Source organism: Oryzias melastigma, linkage group LG15, assembly GCF_002922805.2.
Source record: "Oryzias melastigma strain HK-1 linkage group LG15, ASM292280v2, whole genome shotgun sequence".
Classification (NCBI taxonomy): Eukaryota; Metazoa; Chordata; class Actinopteri; order Beloniformes; family Adrianichthyidae; genus Oryzias; species Oryzias melastigma.
The window spans coordinates 13,343,060-13,357,785 of NC_050526.1; the positions used below are offsets into that span (position 1 = coordinate 13,343,060).

General features: G+C 37.9%; 1 protein-coding gene across 13 annotated transcripts in view; it reads right to left on the minus strand.

Moving 5' to 3' along the window:
- The window catches only part of LOC112161848 (regulating synaptic membrane exocytosis protein 1), a 112,525-nt gene that overhangs the window by 11,325 nt on the left and 86,474 nt on the right, over positions 1-14,726 (minus strand). For 7 of the 13 annotated variants that reach the window (XM_024297323.1, XM_024297324.1, XM_024297334.1 and 4 more), the window contains 8 exons: positions 12,429-12,518; positions 10,923-11,006; positions 8,393-8,449; positions 8,095-8,160; positions 4,803-4,909; positions 4,547-4,665; positions 3,114-3,274; positions 2,817-3,031 (listed from right to left, as the gene is read on the minus strand). In XM_024297323.1, coding sequence (XP_024153091.1) covers positions 2,817-3,031; positions 3,114-3,274; positions 4,547-4,665; positions 4,803-4,909; positions 8,095-8,160; positions 8,393-8,449; positions 10,923-11,006; positions 12,429-12,518 — 899 coding nt within the window. The remainder of the gene's footprint in view (positions 1-2,816; positions 3,032-3,113; positions 3,275-4,546; positions 4,666-4,802; positions 4,910-8,094; positions 8,161-8,392; positions 8,450-10,922; positions 11,007-12,428; positions 12,519-14,726) is intronic. The other 6 variants (XM_024297336.1, XM_024297335.1, XM_024297328.1 and 3 more) reach the window with 5 other exon arrangements.

The following is a 14,726-nucleotide window of genomic DNA, read 5'->3' on the forward strand; positions in this document are numbered from 1 at the left end:
ACACGCCCCCACTCATCGTGGACGGTGGAGAGGTGTATCGAGTCAACACGATCTTGGACTCTAGGCGCCGGAGGGGCCGACTCCAGTACCTGGTAGACTGGGAGGGGTACGGTCCAGAGGAACGATCCTGGGTCGCTGCAGACGATATACTTGACCCTTCCCTTCTCTCTGACTTCCACCGTGACCACCCTGATAGGCCGGCTCCTCGATCACGTGGTCGTCCTCGGCGTCGCCTGCATCCTCGCTTCCGGAGCCGCTCGCAGGGGGGGGGCTCTGTCATGGTTCCACCCTCAGTTTCAACCCCCGACCACCAGAGGGAGCCCTCGCCAGAGTTTTAACCTTGCTGCTCCCTGACTACAACCCCCATCAGCCACTGCCATGGCTTCCTGTCTACACAGCTGGTTCCTATCATCATCAGTATCATCCTGCATTTAAACCTGCCTCAGCCACTTCTCCATTGTGAAGTCTTGGTTTTTGCAGACAGTCTGAACAGTGTTGTATAGTTTGATCTCCCTGGTTTTGACCTTTGCCTGTATCTTCTTGTTATCCTGCCTCGCTCCTAGTTTTGACCTTAGCCTGTTTTTGACTACGCCTCTGCTTGTTCCTGCTGATGCTTCGCCATTAAACTCCATGTTTGCAAATGGATCCAACCGCCTCTGCCTCTTCGTCACAACAGCACTGGCGCATCGGAGGATGTGAAAATATGTTGAAACCTGAAAGACAACCTCTTTATTCATACTACTGTAGGAAAAACTGTGGGATTCAGATTTGGTGTTGGATTCCATTGTTTGGCGGATTTCTACCATGATAATGGATTGACATGTAAAGTCTGCCATGTGTGGTACAGTGGAAATAGGAATATGCCCCACTGAACATTTAAATATGGCCCCCATATAGGTTACCTCTGGGCTCTATTGATAGACCTCAAGTGGGTTTGTCCATGGGTTCCATATAAAAGCAGCTTGTTTACTTCTAATTGCAATTTATCTAATTGTATTTATCAAGGGAAGACCAACCGCTCAGGTCAGTTTTAGTATTTTCTGACATTTTTGTAATCTGTTGTATTCTTTTAGAAGTTGTTCCAAAACTTGAACAGTTTTTGTAATATTTTAACTCTCTAAAGAAAGAAAAATGCAGTGAGTGTCAGCCTCTGTCCTCCCTTTCTAATATGACAAGATTCCACAAGTGCCAAATTTTAGTACTTTCTTTGACCTTTTAGCTCATTCATTAATCCAGCTATTTTCTTAACCTGCTTTATTCCTTTTGGGGTCATGGGGCTGCCAGAGCCTAACCTGGCTATTATTGGTGAAGGCGGGATACACTCGGGATGGGTTGCCAGAATTTCGCAAAGCCACACAGCAGTCACACCTAGAATGATTAAGTAATCAATCAACCAACCAATGTACCATGTTTTTGGAGTGTGCGGAAAAAAACAAGAAAATCTGGCCACAGAAAGAAAATATGGGGCTTGTAAGTCCCTTCTCCTGCTGGAGCCGCAGCAGAAAAACAAATTTGTGCTTGAAATCATTGGTCAGAAGTCCTCAACCGGAACCCCCCGTTTTAAGCTTTCAACCTTTTTTCCCTTTGACAGACCATAACTGCTTACGTGATCAGCTGAATTTACAGAGAAAAAAACAAAATTTCATCAGCTCTGATCAGCTGATTCAAAGAGAAAAAATGTTATTTTGCCTTTTCTCTGAAGGTAAACGGGTGTAGTTCTACAAATATGACCAGTTGTTAATATTGACTTGAAAGAAATAAAACAATTAACGTTCTCTATCCCATTTGAAGTTCATCTTACACATTAAATGGTCAAACAGTTTCAGTTTATTCACATTTAAAAGCTTAAAAGCTGATAGTTCTGACAAGTTTTTAAAATATAATTTTTGAAAAACTTTCCTAAAGTTTAGAAATGTTCTGCTTACATTACCGGCTAAAGTTCTGACATTTCCGCCTCCGGCTCAAGATTGTTTCTGGTGCCATCTTGCATGTGACCAGAGGCCCCACGAGAAAACCCACAAGGGGAGAAAATCCAAACTCCACACAGAAAGGTCCCAGAAAGGAATTCGAAGCGGGGCATTCTCCCCGTGTGGCAAAAGCGCTAACAACTGTTTAACCATACAGCTCTGAAGCTTTTTCCCATTGACAATTATTTCAGAAAGTCAATTACAAACAATAAGGAATTCCTGGACAAACCAAATAAGAGCCCACATTGTAGTTGTGAAAGGCCTCAACTGAGTTCCACTTATAGAATGACTTTATGGTTGTAATATAGTTTGACAAATGGGTTTTACCTAAATTGGAGGAAAATCCCAATTGGCTCAAAACATTTGGGGCCACAATGTAACTTGTGGACAACCTAACATGGAGCCCAAAGATTGAACCCACAGGTAAACCATGAGGGACCCATATTCCGATGTTTGCTGTATTAAAACCTGGTCATGACACCTGTAGGACATTAGGATACATAAATGAGCCATTTAACCATATCCTTGTGGCAATGGAAGGTCGTAGGCCAGGTTAGTAACTTTCTATGTACTTTGACCTGATTTAGCAGCTTTGATCTTTCCAATGGGGCAGTTACTGGTTGGTAGAGTAGCCTTTTCAAAATAAGTGTTCACTGAAAGATCCTAATGTGTACGGTGTATTTTTACAGCACTTTAATGCTGTATTCTATGATTTATATTAAGTCTGAAGAGAGAAAAGTGACATGTTTTATGGTTAGTAGGGACATGGTTTCAGAGTTTTGAAGTAGAAGAGAGTCAAACGTTTTCACATAATGTCTTAGTTTTGTTTCTTGCAGCCCTCTCTCCCACCTGTTTGACTGAGCTGGGAGGTACTCCGACTCCGTCTCGATGGCAGGATGGCAACAACTCGTTGGCTAAGGCTTGAGCGCCGCTTCTTGATCCCGCTCCCCAGGCTCCCGAGCGCCGTGTCAGACTGGCTGCCGTCGGCGTGCTCCATGCCGTAGATCTCACCACTCACGCTGGTGCTCTTCATCATGTGGCGTCCCGATGCACGCACCGCTCGACTGATGGCAACATTTGACAGTCCATTATTTGTTCATTAGCCGTGCAGAGGATGTGCAGGGGTGCTTTTGTGAGTGTGTGTACCTGAAGCGTCCTCGGGGTCTTTCTGACTGGATGGATATGTAGCTGGTGCTACTGATGCGAGAGGCACTGCTGGTTCGAGAGATGGCTGACACGTCGCTGACATCACTGTCTGAGGACTTATGGGAAACGTTTTCACTGCTCCTCCGCTGGTCCTTGTAAAGCTGCAACGAGGAATTCAAAGGGTTTAAAAAACAAGGAACATTTTGGGGGAATTTTTTACTTTGGTAACACTTTGTAATATGCTACCTTTTATTAGTGTTAGTTAATGGGTAATTAAGCATTAAGTAACTTTTAAATAATGTGTTGACAGCTACCTTTTACTACGTAGTTTGGAGCAGGAGTCACTTTGATTATGTCTAATATATTACACTGATTGAAATGACGTTTTAACTTTAAGGTGAAACTGAGATTTTGTTTTGAATAACTTATTTTGTGAAGAAAAAATAAGTATGTTGCTACCATTTTTTGAGATGTGTATTAAAATAAATACATGATGCATATATTTTTTTAATTCTATGGTTAAAACCAGGGGTCTTCAATCTTTTACGCTAAAAGAGCCATTTGGTTCAGTTTCTTACAGACCAAAATCCACAGAGAGCCCCAAAGTCCAACAACACTGAGAAAATAAACTTGAGATTTGTGTGCCCATTAAGCCACTTCTTTATAAAATTCAAATTCTAAATATTTACAACAATTCAATTAAAGCAGTGTTATAGTTCCATATGTAGGAATTTTAACTTAGTTTACATTTGACAGCTGTAGATTAAAATGTTCTTTCAAAATAAAATAAGTTCCTCCAGCTGCAGCAGATTTACTAGAATTAAAATGCAAGAAGTCAAACATGATCTTTTCTGTTATCTGCACTTTGGTGTACCTTCATCCTTTTACTCTGTAAAATCCAGATGTTTTTTAACAATCTATGCATGTAAATGCAATTAAACCTAACATAATTTAACTTTCTCGCTGAAAAGCAACTAGAAATGAATTAAAAATCTAAATAAAAGTGACAAAATGAACAAAAGCTAAAACTCATTGTTTCTTCAAATAACTAGCATTTTTTCTTTCAAAGCTAAAGAGCCACAATGGAGGGATAAAAGAGCCATGTGTGGCTCTGGAGCCTCAGATTGCAGAACTCTGGTTTAGACTCATATAGTCTTAAAACTTTTCACAGATCTTAAAAGCCTTACCTTAAACTGTATGTTTGGGTCAATTGAATTCTCAAAAAAATTGAGAAAAAAAAATCCATGAGTTGCAAACAGTAACCAATTTTATTTGCTGCTTTGACCATTTTTAAAACATGCTTGATTTATTTTTGGTGCAGTCAGTTGACATTTCTGCTGCAAGTGTCATTGGTTTGTTTTCTGGCTGCAGCTGTTACTGTTTTTGAGTTTTAAAAACTAAGAAGTAAAAGCAAAAAAGGAGTGGTTCTGCACCTCTCGTTTGCTCTTGAGGGCTCGGTCCAGGTCCTGCTGGCTGGAGGTGGCAGCAGCTGACACGCGGTTAGAATGAACCCTCATCTGGAGCTGGCGAACGCGCTCCTCTGCTACCAGGGCTGCACACAAACACACAGGAAGCTCTTTGACCTCAGGTATGGCACCTTAATGGTTTTCATTTCCACATGTGAACAAAAACTATCAACAAAACAGTATTAGCAGATAAACGAAATAAAACAGGTAGAGTCAGGGGTACCTTGTTCTATGGTGCTGCTCTGAGGTGGAAGCTGAGGGAGCTGGCGAACTCTGCGAGCTGAGGATGTTACTGAGGTGGAAAGACATGCACCGCCTTGGAGGTGACCCCTAACGTGAAACAAGATGAGAATAAAGCAGACAGAGAGATAAGGAAGAATAAGCGTGAGGATGGAACCTAGAAGAGTGGATAACCGGAGTAAAAAGAAATAATGATTACAAACAACCAATACATTTTATAAGTTAACCTTAAATTACAAAAAGGAGAAAAAATGTACACTCACGCTGAAAAAAAATAACTAAAATATGTAAAATGTTGTAAATCTAAAATAAAGCACTTTAGTTCAGTTAAGAGTCTTAAGTATTTTTTTAAAAATTGCATTGCGAGCAGCTCAGGGGACTTTAATTAACCATAAAACCCAAATCCACATTTTTTATTTATTCCATGTTTTAAGTGTTTCTATACTTTTAAGATATTTTATCAAAAGAAAAAACAAAGTATTGAAACTATTTTTTGGTGTATTTTTTTCCCAAATTTCTGAAAACTTGTTCATTCTTCATTTTATCTTGACTGATTTAAATACATTTTTAAAATTAGTTTTTGTGAACACTTCCCATAAAACTGTAAATAATCTTTTTAAGTATACATGAAGTAAACATCTCTAAAAGGCTAAAAACTGCTGGAAGACTGAACATAAATCATGCTGTGTAATATTTCTGTGAGACTCTTAATTCTGTTTTCTCCTTTTGATGTTTTTCTTTCTTTACTTTGCCTGAATGAAGCCTGTATAAGCCCACTGAGGAGGCGTTAAGCTAATATGTTTGCAAAAAGGGTTGATAAAGATTTATAAACTTTCAAAATTCACAACGTTTTACAGCAGCAGCATTGTTTAAGAAATCGAGTTCAGAGAGTTTTTAGGTGAGATTACATATCGTGTGTTGCAGCAATTCAAGATGTAAACACAAAACACAATTAAAGTAAAAACCTTCAAGCAAAAACCCCCAGCATTTCCATAAGACATTAATATAACAGAAAATCAAAAACAGAAGAATGAATCTTCAAAGTCTTTTCATACTCTAGTCACATTAAAAGCAATTTAGAAAAAAAAAACAAATGGTTAAATTACAAAACCTTGTTCTACTGTTATCATCACACAGTTAAAAAATCTTGATTATGAAATTTCTTGTTAGACAAAAAGATTTTTTTAATTTTATTAACCAACTTTATACCAGTCTTCTCAAATGAAAGATTTCAAGTAGGTAAAAAAAACATTTTTTCATTGTATCGCTCACTTGAGAGTACACTTGGAACTTCCACACTACACAAATACAATAAAAAGAAAAAGCTTTAAGTAACACAAAACGTTAACAGAAGTGAAAGCAGTCTCTGTTCCTTGTTCTCCACAGTTTAAGGAAAATGTGCCAGTTAGTGAGTGGAAATCAAAGCAAAAGTGGAGACCTGAGTTGGAGATGCATGGGCTCCTTGATGCACATTTACACAAAGATGTGTACACAATCACACAACAAACACAGAAACATTACACATGAACAAAAACAATGTATGTGCGTCAAACACGAGGGGAAATCTAACATTTTTGCAAAGTTAAATGAAGAAATAACATTTTTAGTTTAGATAAGTTTAACTATGCTATATATCAAATACAGAAAACACAACACCAAAGGCAGACTGCAACAAAACTCATTAAACCATATCTAGAATAACAGATACATACTGAACTAAGTATGTTTCCTTTTTTTATGTTTTACAAAAACTATCTTTATGACAACTAAAGAAAATAAATTAGGGTACATTTTAATTTCATTATAATGGTGGATTCCATTTTTAAACAAAAAGTATTGAGGCACAAGTAGAAAGATTATCTTAATATTTTTGATTTGTACTACGAATGACATAAATAGGGTTCACCATGTATGTCATCACTTATTTAAGAATTTGATTCATAAGCTAACAGTCTCAATACATACAACTCACATCATATACACCACATTGACTTCTGATCATAAAAAATATAAATAAATATTTATATAAAATACAAGATAGATAAAATGCTCCCAAGCATAGATTTGAACATTTGCTTGGTAACGAGCTTGCTTCTGCTATCATTGCTAATATTGGTGTGGGAGGGGCTGAGTTACCAGCTGCATCCTCACTACATATTTATAAGAGGAAAGACATACTTTTTATCAGATCGGCAACATGTCCCCAATAATGGCAGAAAAAGCAGGATCTGAAAGCTCAATAAATATGGTGACAAAAAAAACAAAAAACTATAAAAGTGTATTAATAATCACAGACTCATTTGATACTTTTTAAAAAGAAGGCACCAGTTTCTGTTGAGAAGTTAACTTTGAAAAGCTTGGGCATGTGCCCTCGTCCATGTGCCTAGAAATAATGCGTGGATGGATACATATAATCGTTGATAAAGCCTGTGATTGATTTGTTCATTTTAACTGGAGTTGAGCAATGATCCAACAGTAGAAAAGTGGGTGGAGCACAACAAAGTGATGCTCCTATTTATGGAAATATTGAGGCATTAAAAAAATAAAAAAAATCCTCTCCACTTATGACATATAAGAATAAACATTGAAAACATCTTTTTTTTATTCTGGACGGTATGAGTTTAAATTGATCTCTTCAAACCAGGACCTTCAGTTAGGAGGTCGAGGATTTAAAATATAACCAAACCCTAAATCCACTTTTTTATATAATAAATGGTGGCTTTAAAAGTGCTGTCTGTTGGTCGTTGCCCCATTTTTGATGAATTAAAATAAACATTTAATTCTTGAAAATATAGCCAAAAAACATCAGTGTGCTGCCCCCTAAAGGTTGAATCAAGGTATTACATTTGAATTTTGTGATTGGTCAAACGATGTCAGTCCCAAGTCATTTTGGCAGTCCCACATCATGATCTGCAGCTCCATTAACGATAACAGTCCTGTTCCTCAGCCCCACCCATCTGACTGGATTTTCGAATTCCGTCTGTGGGTGGAGTCAGCCTCCAACTTCCATGTTTGGTTACCCTTTAAACCCATGAAAGTTGGTAACAGAAAAGGCATCTGCCATAAAAACTCTGCCAAATCACTATGTCAGTTGCTTCATTGTGGGGTTTAGAACAAGAGGGATGATCAGGTCATCTTTTTAAGGATTAAAATGATCCGATACCCTAAATCCACACAATACAGACCAAAGCAACTCTTTCTTAATATTGATAGTCCAGACTCTACCGGTCAATGAGCATGTTTGACACTTGTAGAGTCTCCAGCCCATGCCTTACCTGCCGCTGTCAGACAGCTTTCTGCCAAGAGTCTGACATTCAGGTGTCTCCAGGGTCCGCAGCTGCCTGGAGAATGGCGGATGAGCAAAGGGAACAGTACAAAACAGAATAAAAAGATGGGTAGATGTGATGATGGGTAAATCATTTAAATTCAAAAGGATTCTGATCTGGAAGACGAGCCACACTGATGGATGGTATGATGGTGATGGGAATTGGAGACATCATACACAGTCATGCTTCATATGTAACTGTCTGTGTATGCGTGAGTGTGTGTGTCCACAAATGTGTTGGTGTGTACCTCTTCTTTGCACTGGAGTGAAATAAAGTCTCTTGAGTAGGAAGTAGCATCCACATTCTCCATTCATGGACATGAAGACAAAAGGGATGATGTGTGCACCACCACCCACATGAACGGACACACATGAAAACATAGTCACACCCCTGAATTGCGGACAGAACACGTTTTACTTCATCAAATGAGCTCAAAGCCTTGGAAAAAGCAAGACCTGCCAAAGAATTTGGAGGAAAAGCTGCTGAGAACACAAAAGCTGCAAGTTTCCAGAACAAAAAGTGTACAACAGGAAGCAAGAGCGACGAGGAAGGATGTCACATCAAAGGCAGGACAAATCACTCTTAAGTCAGGAGGAACACAAACCTTGCACTGAAATCGCGAAGGAAAGACAGAAGTGGAAAGAGCAAAAAAAGAATCACAGCAAAAGGCTACTACTCATCAAACGATCAACAGGATCCACGGTCTACAATCTACCTCCAACACAACGGAAGCCGAACAAAATAGAACTTGTCTGTTTCTTCAGAGTGGTTCAAAAGGACAAGTTCTAAATTGTGGGTAAAATCAACTCTTACTGTTGACTAAACCTAACATTTAAACTCAGGTAGAAGTGGGAAGAATAGCTGGTGATTTTATCTTGTAACTGATCATAGTCAGTAATAGCTAGTTTTCCAGTTGACAATGCTTTTAGAAAAGCAAAATAAAAGATATAGACTTTTTGGCCTTTTGTATTTTACTACGTACACGTAGCACAGAAGGTAAGGAAATGTAGAGAATGTTTGATTGTAAATTTCTGTGTTTATTATGTTGCTCTTAAGCAATAAATTGTGTATCATTTGAAAAAATGCCTTATTATGTAAATGGTTCAAACTCTGCAAGATCATGTATGTGTGGGACTCAAGCGGCAGATTTAAGCATGTAGATTGGGCCAATTAAAAGTGAACAAAAACCTCTTTGCCAGTGCCAAAAAGTAGTAGTATAGGAGACTGTCTGATGCTAAGATTTGAGCATTCTGCCTGTGGTAGCTGAATCATAAGGACTCCCCACACCAACCCCATCCTTACCATCAACTCACCTCCTCCAGCTGGGACCTTCCCAATGATATGGATAGGCACAAGATCAGACCACCAAAGACTTAAACTTATGTTGGGCATGAAACAACCCTGCTTCAGCCCAACAGATGTTGGATTGGCTGTGACCTTGAAAGGGATTCATTGGGTTCTGAAGATGGATTGTACCTATCTTCATTCCTCAAAAATATTTCCATTTTGAAATATTAACTGATTAGAATGGCATCCTTCAATGTGGTACCAGTATAATGCCAGGCTGCTGTGCTGGGTGCATGAGCCTTAAAGCTGGTCTCATTGGTTGTTGCAGACCTGAATTAGTTTCTCATTTTGTAATCATCCATGGGAAAGCTTAAGTAAGTCTGCTTGGGAACCACTTGATGATTGGATAATGAGACTCAAGCAAGGTAGCACTGTCCAATTTTTAGAGTCTTCGGTGTAGCCTAACTGTGGATTCAAACAATGATGTTCCAGTCCCAGGGAAGGGTGTCCTTTAAACTGACACAACCTAATGATACATGTATGAATAAATTGGTAAAACTAAACAAGGGAAGACAGGGTTAAATCCTTTTGGCAATGGCAAAGAAGTCTTAGCATTTGGGACTTAATTTTCGAGTACGAATACCACGCTCTTTTATCTCACAAAAGTCATTTTTTTTACAATTATAGCACCAATTAAAAGGGAAACGTTGCATTGCACTTGTTGTCTGCTACAAGATAAAGTCACTCACTATGCTTTATTCAGAAAAAGTAGGACTTGAAGAGTACAAAGCAGAGTCACTACCAGCTGTTCACAAAAATACCAGAAATTAGCAAAGATTGATGCATATATCACTTAGAGCTTGACATCTGCCTGAGCCGATAGAACCAACTGAACCAAAGCCATCTTAGAATTATGCCACCTAAAAGTGTCTTCCATTAAAAAAAAAAGACAGAAAGAAATGATTTGCCAATGCTTCCATTGAGCGGTTAAGTTCAGTTGATCTCAGAGCAACGAGGATGTGATTAGGACACACTGACTGAACCACTTTAAATGTGATTGTGTGGTCAACTAGTACATTTAGTGAAGAATGTAGATAATAGAGAAAAATGTGTAAATATATTTCTGTCTTTTTAACATGTGGCTTTTAAAAACTGTAAAAATTGTATAAATATGGAACATTTGGGGATTTTTTACAGTAGTTAACCAATCAGTGCTGTTTTACCATCTAGTTACCATTTATCATTGTGTCCCAATATTTTGGTATAATTAATAGAATACTTCTCTGATTTTTTTTGTCTGGCTCAGTGGAAATGGCTCAGTGGAAATGACATAAAACTTTTGTGCAAAAGCTACATAAAAGATAAACTTCTTTAATAGATATAGGTAAACAAATAGAGCTACGTTTGGGTCATAATGGCATCGATGTTAAGGCACAAGTCAAGCTCCAGGAGGAAGCAGTTGCATGGCGGGGGAATCCTCAAACGGATACCTGTCTTCTTCAGGAGAAGCATGTTGGATTAGAATCCTGGGACTTGCTGGACGTCTTCGAGGCAGAGATTTGGACAGAGATTTTCTATGTGTACACATACAAAATATGTCATCCATGGGACAAAGTCAAGTAGCGGAACTAACTTGTGCTGAAGTATGGCATTTTATCTATGAATAATTTCCACAAAAGTAATAAGTTGTGTCGACTCTGGTCTTCCTTTGTGATTTACATCCTTGAGAAATGTAACAGAAGTATCTTTAAATGTTATTTTTTTGTGTAATTGCCTAAGTAAAACAAGGAAAGCATTAATGCCACTACAAAATATGATCAATAACCCTTTTAAAGACTTCCAGGGAAAGTAGCTGATGAATGGAATGACCAATGACCCCATGGTTTCTGGTATCGTGAACATGAATATTTCATAGCAGAATGGACAGGATGAAGGACAATGATCCACAAGTTTTTCAATGGAGACTAAGACAGAAAAATATATCGAAGTAGGGGTGTAACGATTAATTTTAGCAATGATCGGATTCATATCATAATCTATGGTTGGCGATACGATTCAATATTGGTTAATTTTGAATGGTTCAATTCACCCACCTAAAATGTATCCAGGACATCTTTAACCAAAACTTCAACCAGTGTGAATCAGAGATAAAAATCTGGTACTGAACAGTGGAGGTGAAGTTTTCCAGATTCCTTGTATTTCTTGTAAAATAATAAATTATAAATTAAATATGTGTACATACAAACAAACAAACATGTAAACAAGAATTAATGGCACATCCATTCACATTTTAGTTTCATGAAGTTCAGCCCCCTGTTGTTTTTCCACATCAAAATAATACAAACATAACATTATTAGAACATTCTACCACACCGTATGGTCACATGTGGTTCCACATATTAGACTGTAACGATGGACTGATCAACCAATTAATTTGATATTGAAATTATTTTTTAATGGTATAGGTCCATGTGATTAACAACTTGCCTCAGACAGATTGATCCGGTTGGATCATAGGAATAGAAATGGATTCATTGATTAAGTTGAATATTTGTTACACCCCTATATCGAAGCAAACTAAAGTAAGCCCACTGCCTGATCACGGGATTACCAAGGATGTGAACAGATCCACTAGGATGTTTGTGAAGGCTTAACTTTGGGAATTGTCTAAATTTTGTTGAATTGTTTGGCAGAATGTTGGACTTGGCAACCCTCTGTACAGCTTTCCCAAAAGTAGCTAAAGATACACTTAAGGCTGTCAAGATCCCTAATCTGAGAATAATGTCAGGCACATGTCGAGTACAGTCCTTGTGATAAACCATGTTACTGTTGGGACAAAAGGGAGAGTAGACACAAAATGAATGATACTATAGAGCGCTAAGGGAAAGTCTTTTCTTTAGCTTGAATAGGGTTGTTCAGAAAAGAAGGTGCTGTAGAAACCAGAGTTATCTCCTACCGGAGGACTACAGGAAGGATGTGGTTACAGTAACTGGTACCTTTCATTCTTTGGAGAGGGGACATGTTTGTCTGGAGTCAGACAGTTGGTGCTAGCGCTCTTAACCCTGTCCAGAGAAGGCTGCAGATCACTAGATGCCCCACAGAAATACATGCCACCCAATGGAGGAAGAGACAGGACAGGAAGAGGAGAGCAGGAGAGGACAGAAACAAAGGAAAACAATGGACAAACAGAAAAAAATTTAAACAGAAACTTTGGTTAGATTCCCAAAATCTTAATGTTAGTTTGTGAAGCAATGCATGACTGGAGTGCGGCTAAGTTGATATGATTGTCATGAAGATGAAGTAAAGCTATAACTATACAAACAATTAACTGTCGATTCTTCTTTGTTTGTGAGAATGTACTTCATGAACCTCTTTATCCATCTGCCTGTCTGCATGTGTGTGTCTTACCAAAGAGACTTCTCTCCCGCCAGTTTGGATGCTTATCCATTTTTCTCTCCTTCACATTCACGCAAGCGTGGAGCCGATGAGCATGCAATCTACCCGTTAGAAAGCTGTTCAATACTTACTGAAGACTCTTAAAGTGATGTCAACTTTTGTGTTTTACTAGCAAACAGTACGCCAACTGAGAAAAGTTTCCAGGAGACTGTCAAAAGGCTCAGTATGCCTCATATAATTAACAAAATAAAAAATTCTTATATCACTTACTGGGTTCTCTTACATTTAAAATACTTTAGAGCTGATGTTTTGTCACGTCTCGTATGAGCATGTATACAATATTCCCCCTTATTCGTGGGAGTTAGGGACTGGAGACCTCCACGAATACGCCAAATCCGCAAATACGGAGAACCCCCAGTCCACCCCCCGGAACGGGCGAAGAATGTCCGTCACCAATTCATATTCATCAAAATCACTCCTGATCATGCTTTGTAAAACATTTATTCGATTTATTATTATTATAAGATCATTGGAGTATTGCTCAACATAAAGAGTGTATTTTTTTATCCAGAACAATAGACTGCAAACCTTTCATGAAGACGGTCACTCTGTCTCTGTGCCTTAAAAAAAGCATGTTTCCTACTTGAACAGTTAAGTGCGAGATCTCTATCTAGATTTGCAGGTTTCATCCACGATAAACACCTGCTCTGGATGATAATTATCCACCACGATGATCCGTATATTTTCGAGGCGCTTCTGAGTCCGCTGATGCCATATCTCCATGCAGGCTCGTTGTGAGTGTGTGCACGCCTGTGTATGTGTGGGTAGCGGACAATCCGGCATGCTTCTGAAGGAAAAGTTTCATACAAGTGTCTTGAGTGTCAGAGTTTTTGTGACGGACCAAAGGAGTCGTGACTGGAAAAAAAAATAATCAGTGAATACGTGAAACCGCGAATAAAAAAACGTGAACAAGCGGGGAACACTGTATATACATGTGGCATCACTGTATATGCATTCGTATATATATGTGTATATATATATATATATATATATATATGTATATATGTATATCTGTGTGTGTGTATATATATATTATATATATATATATATATATATATATATATGTGTGTGTGTGTATATATGTATATATGTATTATGTCTTCAGTATATCGTAGACTAAGTTGGTTTCAGTTTTTAGCATATTGTCACTGTCTAAAGATTTGGACATAGAGAAATAAAACACCTAATTCCAGGTGATGCCTAAATAATATTTTCTTGAGTTTTTTAATTTTTTTGTGTGAAAATGAAGTAACAGACTTATACAAATCTTTCCCAGTTTAAATATTTTGTTTATTTGAGACATGGTGAACCAGAAAACTTACCTTTTAGTCACACTGTAGATTCTATTTTACAAAAGCGGACTCTTAGCTTTCCAAACAAAATCTAGAAGCTCTGCTGGTGTTAGCATGCATGCAACAGACACATGTAGAAGACAGAAGGACTGGGCAAAAGGAGAAGAAAAAAAGATTTTAGATTGATGCTAGAACAAAGACAAGAAACACATGAAACAGAATGAGCATCAACCTAATTGGTGATTTGATTAAAAGCAATTTTAGCAAAGCTAAAGCTACTACACAGAAGTTTTATTTAAGTTTTCAATGATTAAAGAAGGTTAATGAAATATAAATAAAGGACAACACAAATCTGGTTATTCAGTTTTTCATGTTTTAAATGTGTTACAAAAGTATCAGATCGGGAGTCAGTATCGGAAAATACACAAATTGAATGACTCTGAATCAGATCGGGCCCAAAAAAACCTGATCGGGACATGATTACTTTAGGATATATCAGCATGAAAGCTGAATCAATTAAGTTGAAGATTGAATTATATATATATA